The following is an 18,072-nucleotide window of genomic DNA, read 5'->3' as shown; positions in this document are numbered from 1 at the left end:
CATACAGCCAGCCAGTAGCATGCTCCCAGAGATTGTTATTCACACAGTAATGTTTATATGTGATCTTTCACGATCCTGCCAAGAACTAAGGACGGCACAATGCATGAACGACTGTTGTACATACAACACTGTTCTGCTCTATGGCGAGGGGAGGGGGGAGAACGACAGAGCGGCATCCCACTGTGCTCTCTCCCCCCTCACTTTCATTACGATCGTTCTTCACCCATCCTCCGAGTGACCATCCTGGCGGATCCACGGACAATGGAGGTCAATTATCCATCGCCCAGGGCTAAGCACAAAAATGAAATACTTCTATTAAAGGAAAAAAAATGAGATTATTCTGTACATGCCTCAACCGTAAAGTGGGAACAAAAACTAGAGAAACACTGGAAGAGCACATCTAAACCTATTACAACAGTGCTGCCTTATGGTATGTGTATATTGAGAAGGCGTGAAGCCATAATGTCCCAGCACATTCTGGGCATCTCAACACGCTCACTTCCTTACTGGTAGCCAATAGACAGATCCAGATGCGGATATGAAGCAACATCACACTGGAACTATTGCTTGAACTATTGCTTTACGTAATCTGGCATGTTTTGCCAACATCCGATGCACCATAAAACTGCACATGTTTATGCTATCCACCTGTGGTGTTCTGCTGCTTTAGGTCCACCATCATTTTCAGGGATTTTCTTCTAAAATAACAATGAAGCAAGTCAAGCAGGTGACCAAAAGGGGACAGGGGGCAAGTGACACCCACTGCTGGTCCTTCAACCAAGTGAGATATTCTTTATAATCCACACATGTACAGAAGCAGAACAGACATAGGTAACATCTTTCAGGTCGTTTTTATATAAAAAGCATTGACAGGCATTGACAACCATGGCTCCATTCATAGATATAGTGGAGGAGTGAACGTGGCCATTCAAGGACAGGAAGTGTGTTATTCAGATTTCCAGTTTTATTAGGTAAAAAAAAAGCCTGAAAAAATACAAAACTAATGCAGTCACTATATAGAAGTACTGGTAAACAGCACAAAGTTATATGTTTTTTTGTTGGTTTACATTGCTTTCAGTGTTAGCGCTTTTATCTAGAATATGTCATTTTTGCAGGGGCAGAGGAGTAATAAGTACAAACAGAAATGTACTCACATCACCACACAACACAGTTCATTGTAGCTGTAACATCATTCCCTAAATTATTTTCTTCTCCAGGGATTCCAAATGTACATGTCTAATACATGAATAGTATAAGACCTGAAATACAGGTTACATCATGTAACAATGCTTCAATACATTCAGAAAAATTAAATCCCCAGTAGCAGCCGGAAAGGTGACACCCTCTTCTATTACGTTAGAAAGGAGAGGACAGTAGATTTGGGTTTATATGACAGCAGTCAACCATCCTGGTGTTATCTGACAGAGTAATTACATGAGAAAACAGCGACATGTCAATCATTATAATACTAGGCTGGGACTCGACACACTTTTTCATTAATGGGAATTAAGCGTGAAAGTATTGTTAATTCCTCTAAAAGTAAAGGCTAAATTTTATAGTCAACTACAAAAGTAGGATGACGCCGACTTAAATGACAGGGATCCATCTGCCTTAAAACAAAGTCCATTATCTCTGAGGAAGTCAGTTGTTTGGATGTCCTGAGATGTGACAGAAGCTGCTCTGGGGATACTACGTTACATGCACCTTGTTGGCTTCTTTAAAGCTAAAGTACAGGAATATTCAGGCCAAACAACTTCTATATATTCATTTTTACCAAGCCAGTCCTCACAAGCTGCAAACATAGGTAGCCAGTCTTTTGTACTTAGGCTACACAGCTCAGTTAACTCCACGCAAGCAGGATTGCTGGACAGTAGTGAAGAATTAAAGGACTGATGAGGTCATCCCCCTGCTCCATCATCTTGTAATTGTTCTTTGACAGCACCTGTTTTTGGAGTACACCTACCCCTTGTACTGAACCTTCCTCACTCAGCACATTGGAGCTGTAATACCAAGCGCAGGTTAAATTTAGGTATTTACTCTACATTGAAAAACGAAATATGCGCAAATGCATTAGGTCTCTCTAAGCAAACACAGACAACTTTGTCTAACATGGACAGTAGAAGACCCTAAACTAAATGCATGCTGTGTTATATGTGTTTATAATCACACACTGCACAGAATAGGACACTAATCTGAGTTACACTTCCATACTACTTACTGTTCATGTACAGTGTTCTCCCCAAACCCTTTTCAGTAATCAGCTTGCTGTTTTTGGGTGATTACTGAAAAATTGGGTACAATACAGGTCGGCAACCCGCCTACAGCTTCTACCCACCCAGCTTAAACATTTCTGGGGAGTATACTGAAGTATAAATGGATAGGACAGCACATGGTATTACCTAATACAACAACAAAATAAGGCAGTTCTATTCACATCACAAGATCAGCTGCATAGGAGCTTCTGAGTCCTGTATTTCAGTGTAGGCATAGAGAAGGTAATGTTTCTGCAGATAACCCTTCCTCATCAAGATAAAGCATTTCCTTACAGGGTTTTGCAGTTTGCATCACACTGCACAGAGAGAAAGAAAACATAAAAGCTGTGACTGCAATACTTAGCTTCAATCTAAAGCTGCCCTATACAGCACTATTTCCCTGCCACCACCACCACCGTGTCTTTAGTCTGCCACGTTGAATGATGATGATGATCATCACTCAACACAGAAGACTGACAGTACCATGAACATCTTGTTTAAAGCAGAAAGTTCTACTGATGTCCTCATGTCAATACTGCCTTCTGCATCATCCATGTGCAATGTGGAAGAAGATCGATGAGTGCCCAATTTGTCACATGACTGGTTAAAAAGGCATCAAGGGGAAAAACAAAGCATACAATACCATAGGGCCCTTTAGGAGGGAAGGAAGAAACGGATTCATTGGAGAAGCAGGAGCCTAGAGTTGGGCTTTAATTCATTTATGTATATATGCTCATGTGTCTGCAAGAAGAACTGCTGTCAAATAAAGTGGCAAAAGTAAAACCACACATACAGTTATTAAGATGTTTTTATTGAAAGTGCAGACAAGTGTTTAAACCACTTTCAGGTTTTTGTCACCAGAGCAGAAAGTAGTGGTACCCCCCTTCATTGAAAACACAGACAACAATAGAAACCTTATAGAGTTGAAAGCTAAAATTGGAAACATCATTTTGGATAGATTTTCTAGCTTAAGTTTCAGCTTCTAAACCTGTAGCAATTTTCAGCAGATTTTGAAAAGCAAAAAAAAAAAAACCTCAAAACTCCAAGGTCCTACTGCCAAGTTATTTGTCTGCAGCTAGAAATGTGTTTGATTTGGAAGACTAAAATAAACCATCTGAGAGACTGTTTTCATTTTGCTTGTGGAGTATAACAAAAGATTAAAAGGTCCAGTTCGCAACACTTCACTGTTTGTGCAAAACTGTCATCGATACATATAGGATGGCAGCAAACGTAAATATTTAGAATCTATTTACTCAAGTGGAAGAGGATCGGAATTTAACATCCAATTAACCACTTACGTGGTTCCAGACATGAGCCAGGTGGTTGGGCAGTTATTTGTGGCTTTACTACTATTGCGACTTACTCAAGGGATTTACCAAACCAAAGCAGTTAATCAGGGTCGGTACAAAAAGATCAACATATCATAACAAAAATAAAGTGACTGTGCAAAAAACAGCAAACCAGTAGGGTAATGTATTCCGGAATGGTACATTTATAAAAATCATAATAAAGCAGCTTCCCTGTGCTCACAGTGTTTGCACAGCAGATGAACCTTTACTAAAATAAGAATTCCACCTCATACACTGCCAATCCATCTTCTCCAATTACTACATTTGTAAAAGTAGCGCTAAAATACCTTGATGTTAGTTTTGTGACAAGCCATTAATGTGATAAGAATTCAGGTAAATTTGCCTATTGGTGGTCTCTACCTGAATATCGGCAACCTTTAGCAGATTTCTTGACACGACTAAAAAGGAGCAATACTACAATTAGGAGTCTTCATCCCCTTTAAAGTCTGGATAACAAAATTATTATTATTACACAGTATTTATATAGCGCAGACATATTACGCAGCGCTGTACAAAGTCCACAGTCATGTCACTAACTGTCCCTCCAAGGAGCTCACAATCTAAAGTCCCTACCATAGTCATATGTCATTGTTGAAGGACAATTTTTGGGAGAAGCCAATTAACCTAACTGCATGTTTTTGGAATGAGGGAGGAAACCCACGCAAACAGCGGGAGAACCTGCAAGCTCCATGTAGATAATGTCCTGACCAGGATTCCAACCTGGAACCCATTGCACAGGCCAGAGTGCTAACCTCTGAGCCACCGTGCTGCAAAAGAGCCTGAAAGTAAAGGTAAAACTAGGCAACACACAACAAATATTGTAAGCGTGCCAGGTCAATGTCAGTACAATCCTCATAAAAACAAAGAGTTGACTCAAATGCAGCGGAAATCATAAGTAGTAATACTTCTGCAAAAGTCAACCTTAGCTACCTTCCTCTTTACTGCCTTCTCATGCTGTCCTATGCCATTAAGCTAACATAAAATTGGATGCAGGGAGAGAGGGTTGGTCAAATATAACATTTTACAGAAAAAAATTACCTTTTCATGCTGTCTTGCCTGGCTTAATCTCAGGATCTACTTCTCAGATTGACAGTGACCTCTTCTGATGTATTTTTATGTTATACCTAAGTCAAACTGGCCAGTTTTTCTACAGATTTGGTTAGTAATTTCTAAACTCTCAACTCCAATTTTCATTTAGCCATAAAATCCTCTAATGTGCTTAGATAATCTAATTAAAGGTATCAGGAGGCAGTCTTGTGTATATGGATCCCATTACCAGTCAACATCAGTAAACAGGCCCACTGTTTATCCTGCTTTAATAGAAACCCCATCACACCCAATTCTGGGGAAGAGACTATCATGAGTGAACCTGGCTGATACAGCAAACCTGGAATTGATCTGGTCCAGGATTGGAAACCTTTGGCAAATGTTAGTATGACTGAATGACAAGAAATCTATTCCAGGTTTGCCCAGGTTCTACCATAATAGTCTTATCCCATCCTGTAGAGCTTTAACAAATTGGGCCCATGTATTAGGTTAAAAGAGTTAAATGCATTTCTGAGTGGTGCTCTTGGTAAATCAATGGATAACTAAATGACAAGTAACTATGTGAAATTTCAGACACATAATTGGTTATTCCACTTTCTCGGCTGTGTATTCTCTGTATTACTAGTTGGGTGGTTGGTTTGGATAGGTGCAGACCCATCAACACAACATTTTCATTAAATTCAAGTGCAGCCTTTTCTGGAAGTATCAAGCATTTTAGGTAACAGACAATTCACCCCTGATGTTCCTTGCTTGGGTTACTAAATAATAGCTCCTGTTTAAAGCACAAACCTTACCTTTAGCTAGGAACTCTCGCATTTTAACAATCTAAATTACTTAGAAACTCCTAATGACCGGATCAGCAACAGGTTTAACCACATGATGTGTAACTACTGCTGAATCTAAATACTGTCAGGAAAAGCAAACAGCAGCAAAATGATCCTGCAGGGGTCAATACAAAATAAAATTTTTTGCATTCACTGTGAAATCCTTTACTTTGGGTCTGTTAATGGACACAGAAAGTCTTTAATCTGATTTTATAGTGCTGCCAACAAAAGAAAGGACACCGACAAACAAAAAACTGTACTCCATCCAAAGATAACACTTTTCAGCAGGCTGTAGTTTTGTAGTAATAAAAACAGGGAACATTAATATAAACACAAAGGGGATAACCCCAAAAGACTTCAAGAAGTTTTTATGATCAGTACAAAAATCCCATTTTATTTTCGTATATAGTAACACAGGAGGTCTTTCATATTTGGGACATCAAAAAGTGATCCAGCGTAGGGGGTTGGGCAATGCAGCAAACATTATCAGGCACACAAAAAAAGAGAAATGTGGAGGGCCTTGGGAAAGAAGATCCTGATATTATTGCTTTGTACACAGACCATTATCGTACCATTATTTGCTTGGGCCAGAGCAGTGAGTATCATTAGAATTCCATTATTCTTGATAATGCAAAGCAGGTGAAAAAGAAGTTTGAGGGGAAGAAATACATAACTGATCCTTGGACTGGCAAATTGAATCAGTTTGAAGAATGCTACAGTTACACCTAAGACGATCATGAAAAACATGGTAGCAAGTCTGAAGTTTCTCCTGCATATGAAACTCTGACATTAGATGTATTAGGACTAGATCTAGATCCCCCAAGCAATGTGCCCATTTCATTGATGATTTCTAAAGATTAAGGATCCACCTAAACCACTGTAATTTCCAGAAAATCATACACTGGATGTCCAACAGTGCCCTCACCAAATGTACCTTCAACAGGAAGTTATTTGAGTATTTCATTATTGGGATTATACCTCATGGGATGCCATGAGATGGCCAACACATGGGCCAACAACTTAAAAGACACAAGGTGAAAATGAGAGGCAAAAAGGCAAGGAATTATCTGGTAATGCAGGGACCCACATCAAAATATAGGAATCATTGATGCACAGAAAAAATGGGAACATTACACAGATGGCAGAAAGTCTCTCTGGTAAAGGGAGGCAATGACCCATCTCGTGTATTCCATTTGGATTCTTTGGAACTGAATGAAGAAATTTAGAACCCCTTTTGTACAAGGGCTTTGCAGCCAAAGTGCCCTAAACATCTGTAAGAACATGAGAACTAGAAGCTAGGAAGCTTCCAAAATACTTCATAATGCCCCCATTAGCTCCAGATGTTTGATCATAAAGCAGATGCAAAAGGTAAATCTGTGCAGTCATTATAGTTTAAAAAGGACACGACAAGCCCAGCACAAAGACGGCTGAAGACAGAGACATGCCAGAAGCTTACCTCTAAGATTTTTGCTAAATCAAGTGGAATCAAACTGGCTCCAGATTAGGTGCTCTTTAAGCCAGGCTAAGGACAACAACATAAATGCAAATAGTTGCAATTAGAAATAAAACCCCAGTAGCAATGTAAACAGGAAACATCACTTGTAGAAGCAACAGGCTTCTCCTCTTATTTCATGCATCAATTATGCACATTGCATCAACCAGAGCATAAACTGCTGCATTTTATTTATGAAAAAAAGCAGAGTGCAGCTACCAAATTGAAAACCCACCAGTCAACAACTCATGTGACTCCAAATCAAAGTCTCTGTTGCCAAAAAAAGCTGCTAGGGTTGCATGCTTGTGGCCTCTGCGATCAGAGTAAGCAAATAACTGGGTAATTTCTACTGTGGTATAAACCTCAGCCGAATAGGCAAAGGATGGAGCAACACTTATCTCAGCTAAAGAAGACTTTGAAGACAGGATGGACTAAAAGCAAAGCACAACACAACTCCAGGTTGTAGAAGTAAATGCCGTTGTAGGCTTGGCAAGCAGCCCCAGAGCCATTAGCAGAAAGTGAACTGGGGGAACCCTGCATCACGAAAAGACAGTGTCAAGAATTAGCAAACAACCACTTTAAACAATCTATAGATTCCAAGGCAAGGTGCTCATGGAAAGAAATTTTCACACAACAAATCATACATAATTCTTCAGCTTACTTACCAGCCAACCTGCAAAATCAGACACGGTTTCAAGTATTTACGTGAACATATGTGGAAGCCACACTGCCTTATCAAGACCCTCTGTAAAAGTTTGACCCCTAACTCTAAAATTGACATACTTGGGGGATTCCCCACAGATATTCACACAAAAAAAGAGAAGATCTTTTTTTGTGTGAAAAATTGGTTAGTTCTTAACACAACAAATACCAAAATATACATTCTCCTAAAGCTGCATACACACGTGCAAATATTTTCGTTGGAAAGGATCTTTCACGATCCTTTCCAATGTCTATGGACTGCACGATGCATGAACGAGTGCTGTACATACAGCACCATTCTACTCTATAGAGAGGGGAGAGGGAGAACGTCGGAGCGGCACCCCGCTGCACGCTCTCCCCCTTCCCTTGCATTAGGATCGTTCGTCGTCTATTGTACGTGGATCCACCAGGACGGTCGTTCGGATGATGGACGACAGGCGCTGTACACACGCCAGATTCTCGTCCGTTATTGGCCCTGAGGCGAACAAACTGAGGCATGTCCTCCTTTAGGAAAAAGTATAACCCAAATATTTAAAAAAAATGTTTTTACACTGGATGAAAAAAACCCAGTAATTTAGGAGTTACACACATGTTGATGAAGAAGTAGTACCTACTATTGGCCAAGCTAAAGTACTGAGTCAGGATTGGCCAATCCAGTTCCATACATGACTGTCCTGCTTGGAGAATAAATAGAGTAAAAAGAAAAACGGTGGTATGATGACCTTATCTGCCAATGTATGCAAGCATCACACATCCACTTCTATAGACCTTGCCTGGACTGTTTTCTGCTTCACAGTGCAGCATAGAAAAAGTGGCATAGAAACAGCTCAAGGCAGAATAATCGTCATAATCTCAGCTATATTTTAATAGTTATTGTGGGTTATTTCACTATCTTACCGATAAGGGTTTAGGTATCAGAGAAAAAGAGGTAATGTAATACTTAAGTAAGAGAACAGGGTACAATTGGAGTATGCCATTAGCTGAACAATGTACTTACTGTATGAGGTACATATGGTAATCCATAAAAATTTTCCTGGGTTTCCCTTAAAATGTCAGTTGTTGAACCTTTGAGGGGGTGTTGTCCGTGATATAGTTGATCCAACATGGAATAAAATACCTATAAAAAATTTGAGAAACTTTAAAAAAAAAAAAAAAACTTCTGATGTTTTGGCCACCTTCGCAAACACTGTATAGAAAAGACTGTAAAGACTAATCACCACCATTGTCTGTAGGCTCCCTGCTGATCTGATGTGTTCCTGCAGTACTGATTTACCATACCATATAACCACAATGTTTTATGTGTGCATACAACCATTGTAGTAAAGAACCAAAGGCATGTGTAAACTGACCCTTAATTATAAGCAGGTTAATAATCAAGCAACAGAGGGGTAGGTGGAGCACATAACTACTGAATGACTGAGGACTATGCAGAGAGATGCTTGCACTGTGGATTTCCAGGTACAGGGGAAACATGTTCCAGCACCTATTCATAGGATAAATGTTTATGTTTATGTAGGAAGAAAAGAGCTGGAAGAATTATAAACCAAAGTGCAGTCAGATCACATTAGTATATTTACCTTCCCTAATATCTGCAGACTTTGGACGGCTACAGCACATCTTAATTTTAATATAATTTTTATTGGTCATAAAGATATGGGTAACTATGATTCCCATCTGGTTAGCTTTAACAGCACAGTAACAATCCCACTGGTCACACTGGTTTAGGGAATTTTATTATCCCTACCTGAAGCTGCATGTCTGAAGCTGCGCCAACCTTCTTAGATTCACACAGACGAGATACCATCGGTTTGGACAATGGCTACAACATCAAAAGGAAAAACAGAACTATTGTGAAAAATAAACACCTAATAAATCTGAACTTACAACCAGAAGACTGCTGCTATGTCATCAAAAGTCAAATCTTCCATACTGTAGTTCTTCCACAGGAGATACAATACACAATTTTACCTACAGAAGTGACTACTAGAGAAACCTATTACAGCCATGTAATATGAGGGCCCCAGACTCTCCCACAATAAGGGCCCCAAGTCACTTCTGCACAGGGGCACACCGTTGACCTTGTCCGCCACAGTTTACAGCAATTGCTAAATTTTACAGCAATGTTTTTTCTAATTGTCCTTTATCTTGTGCAGCAAGATCGTGGAGGGCTCTAACAAAATACATTTGACAACTTGAATATTAGGATTTTATAATACTCCTTTGACAACTCTGGTAAACAAAAAATAAATCATAGAGCAGAGGTTAGTGGTTGAAATGGCTGTTTAGTTTATACTTCCTTGTAGGCCAATAGCACTTTAGTGTACCTCTGCAGACTTTTATAAAGTTAGGCTGTATACACACGTCAGATAATGGTCGCCTAGGATGAATGGTTGTGCTCCTCTGGAATGAGAATTTGCCATGTGTATAGTGATTGCCTGGCTTTGTTCATCAATCTGCCACGACAGACCCATGAATGATAATAGGGCACGACTACTATGCAATTCAATGAATGGGAGCAAAGCAGGGTGCTGCTAATTTGTCCTCCCCTTCCGATCACTATAGAACAGAATGGACGCTGTGTGTACAGCGCCTGTTCGTTTATCTGTCACTGGAAACGATCATTAAGGTTTCCAGCAACAAAAATGTTATGTGCGTTTGTTAGCTTAGAGCACAAAACCATAACACAAATAGCACAGTCCTTTTAATTTACTTTATAATAATACAAAGGGACATGCATTCTACTGATATTATTACCAGGCTATGCTACAGAAAAAAGTGAAAAAGACATTGTGACCTATAAGTGAAAATCACGGTAAGAATATTCTAAGAACAGCTGACTAAGATACATAACAGCAATAGATATTAGACGTCATACTATTGGCAAAACAATCAGCGTCCTTTTACAGCAACTATTCCTAGTTTATAATTACCTGTCCAGTCTGGTAATGGCGTGCAAACTGGTTTACAACCCGGTAATCACTAGCAAAGTATTCCATAAGTATGGAAGGTACTTCTGCAAAATCTGTAGCACATCTGGTCCCTAGAAAAGATAGCGAGAGTAGTCACCCAAATGCATTAGGTTTATTACTTGCAGGATTCACAAGTGAAAAGAAAAGAAAAAAACATTCCAATTTATGTAAGGCACCTGCTAGATTGTAAGCTTTTCTGGGCAGGGTCCTCTCCTCTTCCTGCGTCACTGTCTGCATCTGTCGGTCATTTGCAGCCCTTATATAATGTACAATGCTGTGTAATCTGTTGGCGCTACATAAATCCTAATTATTATTATTATTATTATTATTAATAATAAGACAATTGATTATTTTACCTATAAATACACATGAATAGGTAACAAATGAGAAACCAGCCTTCCACTTCTTGACCCCAAAGCTAGATAAATGTAAACTAAACCTACCCTGAAGTAGTATACTTGTACAGCCTCAATGGTGCTGAAACAGTATGCACTGAAAATACTGGGCTGGTTGATTGTTTTTACCCAATGTGGTAAATAGATATTATGAAGGGCAATGTGGGCACCGAGTTTGTAGTAAAGCAGTGGAGATCAGAACAGACCAAACAAGTACTGATGAAGAGTGCAAGGTGAACTTGGTCTCCAACTTGGAAGAGAAAGTTTCTCCCATGTTATTTCATAACATTTCTGTAAAGGTTACAACATAATAAGGTAAATTAAAAAAAAAAAAAAAGACATGAAATGTTGTAAGCAATAAAATTAGAACAGGCTACATTCAATATATAAGGTCACTGGCTGGATACTGGAAAAATTAACAAATGATCAGATTCACAAAATACATGACAGAAATAAAAAAAAAACCCAAGCTGATACATTTCTGTAAAAGGTGAAAATCTCATATTATTTGCACAGCTGCAGAAAGGTAGGCCTATTAACACAGCTGAGCACACCCTTCACAAACACCAGCGGGACACTTCACAACTGGCCCGACATGAAACACTGAAAACCTAACAGCGCTAAATGGCTGAGTCTTTACTGGTGACAAGTTGCCAACATACAAGCTGGATATTTGTATGTATTAAACATCTGGCACCATTGCATCCATAGGATCAAGTTTCCTACCCCTTTAGCATCAGTATGCAACACCTTTATTCTCACCTGCTGTCAGCAATAATGACAGTGTACAAACAAGATTTGCAGCAACTTTCTGCCCTTAGTGGAATAGAATGCAACTTACCCACAATCCACCATATTCACAAAATACGACTTGACATTTCCTATGTGCTTAGAAGGTGAGCCTAATTACACTGGGTTGAAGTAGGAGAGTTGGGCCGTGGAAATGAATACAAGAAGTTGTGTTTCCCATTCTTGTTGTATTTTTCTATAGACCCAAAGAAACCAGGGACATATTATGGCCGATTTACTAAAGCTCTCCGAAACTGGAGAAGATAGAACATCATGGGAGAACCTGGGTGATCCAATTAGCCAGTAGTTAACAAATGTTTTTAAACCTGGACAAGATCCATACCAGGTTTGCTGGATAATCCAGGTTCTTCCATGAAAGTGTATTTTCTCCAGTCCCGGAGAACTTTAATAAATCAAGTCCTTTGTGTTTCATGGTTTAAATTGATTCATATAAAATTTGGTCAAGCAGCAGTAATAAATTATATCTAAACCCAAATGCAAAAATGTAATATATTGAAGCTTATCAGTTCTAGGATTTACTGCCTGCATTAGTTTTTTAAAGACTTTCTTCTATTTATTTTCACCCACTAAGCTGCAAATTACACAATTCCTGTCCTAAGGTGCAATGCGTTCTCTCTCCACTCGATCTGCAGTGAGCATAGTCACCCAGAATGCTCTTCGAATGTGGAAAACAAACACATCCCCATCTCCATTACATAGGAGGAGGTGAAATGTAAAGTGTACCAAAGATAGTTTTGGAAGCAAGAAAACCTGTTTGATATACAGGTAGTGCCCGAGTTAAGGACATCAGACATACACATGACTCCTAGATACAAACAGGGCTTCCCTGCTCTCTAGTGTGCTGGAGGAGGTTCCCATGCCCTGCAGGAGAAATCTTTTGAGACTGAGCTGAGACTGAGCTCTTCTGCAGCCTCTTGTAACTCTTTTTTGACCAAAACAGAACTCTGCAGTTGTTTCTTCTTGCATATTAAAGCACACCTTGCTCTAAAAGGTGATGAATGTCTAGGTTTATTAAAGTTTGTTTTTCTTCTTGCTTTGTTTGTGATGCATTTACTAAAATAATGTACCTGTTCTGACTTACATACAAATTCAACTTAAGAACAAATCTACAGTCCCTATCTCGTATGTAACTCGGGGACTTCCTGTACTGTAACCTATCAGTGCAGAGAAGGTAATGTCTACAAAATCAAGATATTTTGCCTAAAAAAATGCATTCACCACATCTACAAACTTAAAGGCTGCACTCTATCAAGGTTTTATTTTACTAGGGTTTAGATATACTTTATTATTATTAATAATAGTAAATAGGATTTATTTAGTGCCAACATATTAGCAGCTCTGTACATTAAATAGGGATTGCAAATGACAGACGAATACAGCCAGCGACACAGGAGGAGAGGACCCTGCCCTGAAGAGCTTACAATCTAGTAGGTGGGGGAATTTACACACAATAGGAGGGCAGATATGTAGTGGTGGGAAGTAGTGAAAATTGGTCATACCAACGGTGAAACAAGATGCTGGGGGATGTGTTGTCTTTAAGCAAAACTCTTGGTGTTATTTTATCCAAGTAGTGTTATTAATATTTGCTCCCCTGGGATTTGACCTTTTGTTTTCCAATTGTATTTTTCACTGAAGATTTAAATCAAATTATATTTTGTGAAGAAATAACATATAGTTTGTATTTAGCAGCTTGGAATGCTGGGATGAAATTCTACATGGGAAATATCTGCATGGAGTTTTTAAGCAATCTTATGTCTGTGTGGGTTTTCTCTGTGCATTTGAACAAGCAGGCCAATTGGTTTGTGGGTATAGTGGTAAATATAGGATATAAAATAATTTTACAAATTAGTTCTGCTCTAATCTACATTCCATATACACAAGATAAGTATGTTTTTTTCTGTGTCTCAGGAATTTAGAGGAACAATTAGCACTTTCACCCAGTTCATACCAATATGATAATAATTGGAACTTAAACTATGCTGCATAGGAGGCATCAGCAGAAAGGCGAGCTAATGGGTGATAGTTCAGAGAAAAACTTTCCACTTCTCATTGAAATTTCAGTACTCCTGACTTACTGTGAGTATGTAAAACCCAAACTGAAATATCTGTAGACCAAACTTTTGGAAAATAATTTTTTTCAGTACCTCAAGTACCAATTTATTTTAATGTTTCATGGAGGCTGATTCAGCAGTAAGTGTACCAGCACAGATCATTGCTACTAGACGAATGTTTCTTTAATGTATTGATCTATAGAAAGGAGAAGAAAAGGCTCTAATCTTTTTGTAAGCAAACCAGAACATGGCAATGACAAAAGGAATAACCGTGGCAATAAAACTGCTATTCTCTGCTATGTACAGTTCTCCCTCAGAATATTCTATTCATCGCCTAAATATGCATAATGGCTGCTACCACAACTAATTTACATCCATTTATACAAATACTCTCCATCCAACTGATACTGGCGCAGCCTGTCAAACTTTTAACCTTGCTGTGGCCCGAGCCAAAAAGTTTTCCCACCTTTGTCCTAGCTTATATTCAAATGTTCTTGTCTCTCTCCTGTATGGTACTTACCAGTGACATGCTGGTAGCGAGTCCTTCCCAGCATCGAATGCATAGCATGCCCCATTTCATGGAAGAGGTTCTCCATCATACCAGGAGTCAGTAGTGTTGGTAAATTTTTGGTGGACTGTGGGAAATTAAGCATAAGAACCACTACAGGAAGCTGATATTCACCATCTTCTTTAAGCCGGCCTCCTCGAATTGTGAAATGACAGTCCTGAGGTAAATAAGAAAAACACTTAGCAAAAAGACAATATATTATCTTGAGAGTACAAAGAAAACAAACTAAGGTAAATCAATTTGTGTATGAATGAGTTCATGAACATCACATCAATGAATTATTTTTACATAACAAATAAAAAGGATGGTACTTTAAAAGATGTCACATTTCAAAAATATTTACAAATAATAATCTAATCAAATAAAAAAAAGAGGAGTCAAACATCGACAACCCTAAAATGTGTACAGTATTCATTTACTGCAACTAACATATTTCAATACAACCTCTTCTTGTGGCCACGATACATATTACATATACAATACTAAATACTTTACAATACATACATACATTTACAATACTAAATGTTCAAATGTTTATTAAAAAAGTAAAAAAACAATTTTAACATCATATTTCACCCACTTGTTTCCTGTACCAATTTGAGACCACAATGATGTGGGAATTTAGGAAGTAAATTGGGATTCCCTTGTAATGGTTGCAGCTAACTAATGCCTAGAAACCTAAGTGAAATCTCATCCGAGAAAAAGGAATAAAATATCTAAATGGAGGGAACATAAAAATCCATCAGATAATAAAAGTCTGGTAAAGTTCAACAACTGAAACGTGAATTTTGCAAGGATTTATTCTTTTATATTGTAAAATTCTTACCTGTGGAGGTTTTTCTGGCCGCTGGAAAAAGTCACAATAAATATAACCAAGTAAGCCTTCTTCTTCATGTACAACTGCCTGCGAAAAAAAAAGTTAAATTTTAAGCAAGATAACATTTTGTGTTCAATAAATGGCACAATACTTTTCGCATGGAAGCCTATATATTAAATATAAATTGACCATACAACATTGACCTTAAATGGGAAATCACTTTTTCATTTTGTGCTCCCTTTTCCAGGTACACACATGCCCAATACATAAAGCAACTAAATCATCACTGATATAGTTCCAAAAAGATTTTATTGTTACACACACACACACACACACTTCTCCTTACCCAGCCAGGACCCTAGTCATTAATTGAAAGCAATGAAAAATATTACAGCGTTAGCTGTAAATATTCCTATGGCACTTGGCTCCTAGCATGTTGCTATAACTCAGAAGATTTAATCCAGACTATACAATATAAAACGAATACTGAACATTTACCAGTTTTCTGACATCTTCAGACCACACTTCTCCCTTCTCTGGCTGCTCGGAATACAGAGAGATGCCAAGGAGTTGGTTAAAAAGAGAATTTAATCCTTCCATACAAGCACCAAGAGAGAAGAATGGTGAATACAAGCTTGGTTCTATATTATATCTGGAGAAAGACACATGGGTTAGTAAAATGACACAAGTCATGTACATTTGTTCTGAATGTGGTGTATGTGGCATATATTCTTGTCCTACACACCCCATTTCCATCTGCAGCCATATTTTTACATGTAACCAAAGGGTGGTCATAGGCAAGCAGTTGTCACAAGAACAAAGGTTGCTTTGCCTACTTAATTTATTGGCAGCATATGCTTGAATATACTGCTTGCCCTCCCTTACAATTAAGCTGAAAACTCTTTGCATGCACCTCTGAAGGCCGGATAACTTGGTATACACAGGGAGGTCAGGACCTGTCAAAAGCGCAAATAAAAGCCTTCCTTGCAAAACTATGCTATTTGTATGCATCTAACCTGAAATTTGAATCTCAGCCTCTCCTCTTGACCATTCAGGAGTCACACAGCCCTAGGCTTCATTGGCAAGTAGGCTGCATCACTGGATGTATTGATTGAGGTTATAAGCAGCCCAGAAGTAAAGCTACCACTGTGCTATGCAATTGTGGAATCCATGCAGGGTCCCTTCCTAATAGGAAAGCAAGGTGAACCACTTTCAAATTAGGTAAGTGTTCTTGTGCCTGGCAAGTTTCAGACTAAACCTGAATCTCTGCATACCAGAGTTGCCACATCTGAGGATCCAGTATATAAGAAGATAAATCAGGAAAATCAATCTGCTAACCAACAAAAACACTGCAAGTGTGCTTAACTATTTTAATGCCATGTAGAGCACCTACAGAAACCGATGCTGCAGCCAGTAGGCGCCTATTGCAAAGCAAGTTATCTGGCAGGAATTCTACTATTGGTTCACTCTAAACTAATATTTCAGTTTTGGTAAATGCTGGTATCCTACAGATGTCTATTACTGGCTAGTAAACATTTGGACACCCCACTGATAATATAACTTTTTACCTAAATGTCATACATTTACAATGAAGGTACCACAGAAACCAACTTTTTTTATGTCTCACATGCATTTCATTATCCTGCCATATGAAGTTCAGTTCTCAATACCTATTTGTAAGAATCATCACTGACTGTCATAATAATTACAGCTAGTCTGTTGCACAGGCTTCTGGCTGGCAGGAGACAACCTCAAGATGTTTGACATCTGTGCTTTACTTTTTTCAGCTTCTGCCAGGAAAAAAGATATTTCCCTTTCCTTATATTGGGAGCTCAGAATTTAATCATTACATAAAGAGATTTAAAAGACAAACAAAGGAATTCAAACAATGAAGATTCCTTTTGAAATTAATCAAAGGGAGGCTATTATTTCAATAATGATAATTGCAACATACACATGAACACAAAGTTCATTTGACCGTTAGTAATCAGAATTTAGGAATCAGAAATCAGCAAACCATTTTTTGGGGTCAATGGGGATGAAAAAAAAAGAATTACTCTTTTTTGCTGGGGCGGAAAAGCAGACTTTTGCATAGTTAGATTGATGGTGAACAGAAGCCAGAAGAATATACAGACAATGCATGGATCAGGTGAGAGGCCGAAACTACCCAGGAAATTTAGTTCTTGGCCTCATATAACCATCCTGTACGTTTTCTTTACTGGATAATTATTATGTACAGCAGTTATTACTACTCTTAAATCTTTCCAGATCTGTCTGCCTCTGTAGCCCCAGTGAGCTTTTGGTCCCCCCTGATGGTTGATGCATTCCAGCTCTGTGCTGTTGTTGTGGTGGTAGTAAAAATGGGCATATCTTTTACAGAACTGGGCTACAGGAAAGACATCCATTCTCATAGGAAACTAGGAAAATCATAAGGCATGTCAGTAGTAGTAGCAGAGGTTATCCTAGGCTGGACTACAGCTTTTTTTTTTTTCTTTTTTTTCCTCTGCTTGGGTTGAATCCTCTACTAAGCACTTGAAGGTTAAAAACTTTCAGTGTTCCTCAATTGATGAAAAAGAAAATGCATTGCTACATCTATCTGTGGTTTCTTCCATCCTACTACGCTCCACAAAGTTTCTCAAATTAAAGAAAGCTTTACAGCTGTCTATAAAACATTTAATCCAGTCAATTTGTTATTACAGCCAGACCCAAACTAATCCACCTAGAAGCTACAGCTTCAAGGAATCCTATTAGCATTGCTAATAAAATAAATTGCAAATTAAACAGCATAAAGAACAA

At 38.5% G+C, this 18,072-nt stretch overlaps 1 protein-coding gene across 1 annotated transcript in view; it reads right to left on the bottom strand.

Moving 5' to 3' along the window:
- MIPEP (mitochondrial intermediate peptidase) overlaps positions 1 to 18,072 on the bottom strand; it is a 53,050-nt gene that overhangs the window by 19,699 nt on the left and 15,279 nt on the right. The window contains exons 11-16 of the mRNA XM_072404913.1: positions 15,775 to 15,928; positions 15,286 to 15,363; positions 14,412 to 14,616; positions 10,597 to 10,706; positions 9,411 to 9,485; positions 8,664 to 8,783 (exon numbers count right to left, since the gene is read on the bottom strand). Coding sequence (XP_072261014.1) covers positions 8,664 to 8,783; positions 9,411 to 9,485; positions 10,597 to 10,706; positions 14,412 to 14,616; positions 15,286 to 15,363; positions 15,775 to 15,928 — 742 coding nt within the window. The remainder of the gene's footprint in view (positions 1 to 8,663; positions 8,784 to 9,410; positions 9,486 to 10,596; positions 10,707 to 14,411; positions 14,617 to 15,285; positions 15,364 to 15,774; positions 15,929 to 18,072) is intronic.

Source organism: Pyxicephalus adspersus, chromosome 1 (assembly GCF_032062135.1).
Source record: "Pyxicephalus adspersus chromosome 1, UCB_Pads_2.0, whole genome shotgun sequence".
NCBI classification, from domain to species: Eukaryota; Metazoa; Chordata; class Amphibia; order Anura; family Pyxicephalidae; genus Pyxicephalus; species Pyxicephalus adspersus.
This window is presented reverse-complemented; position numbering and strand designations above follow the sequence as displayed.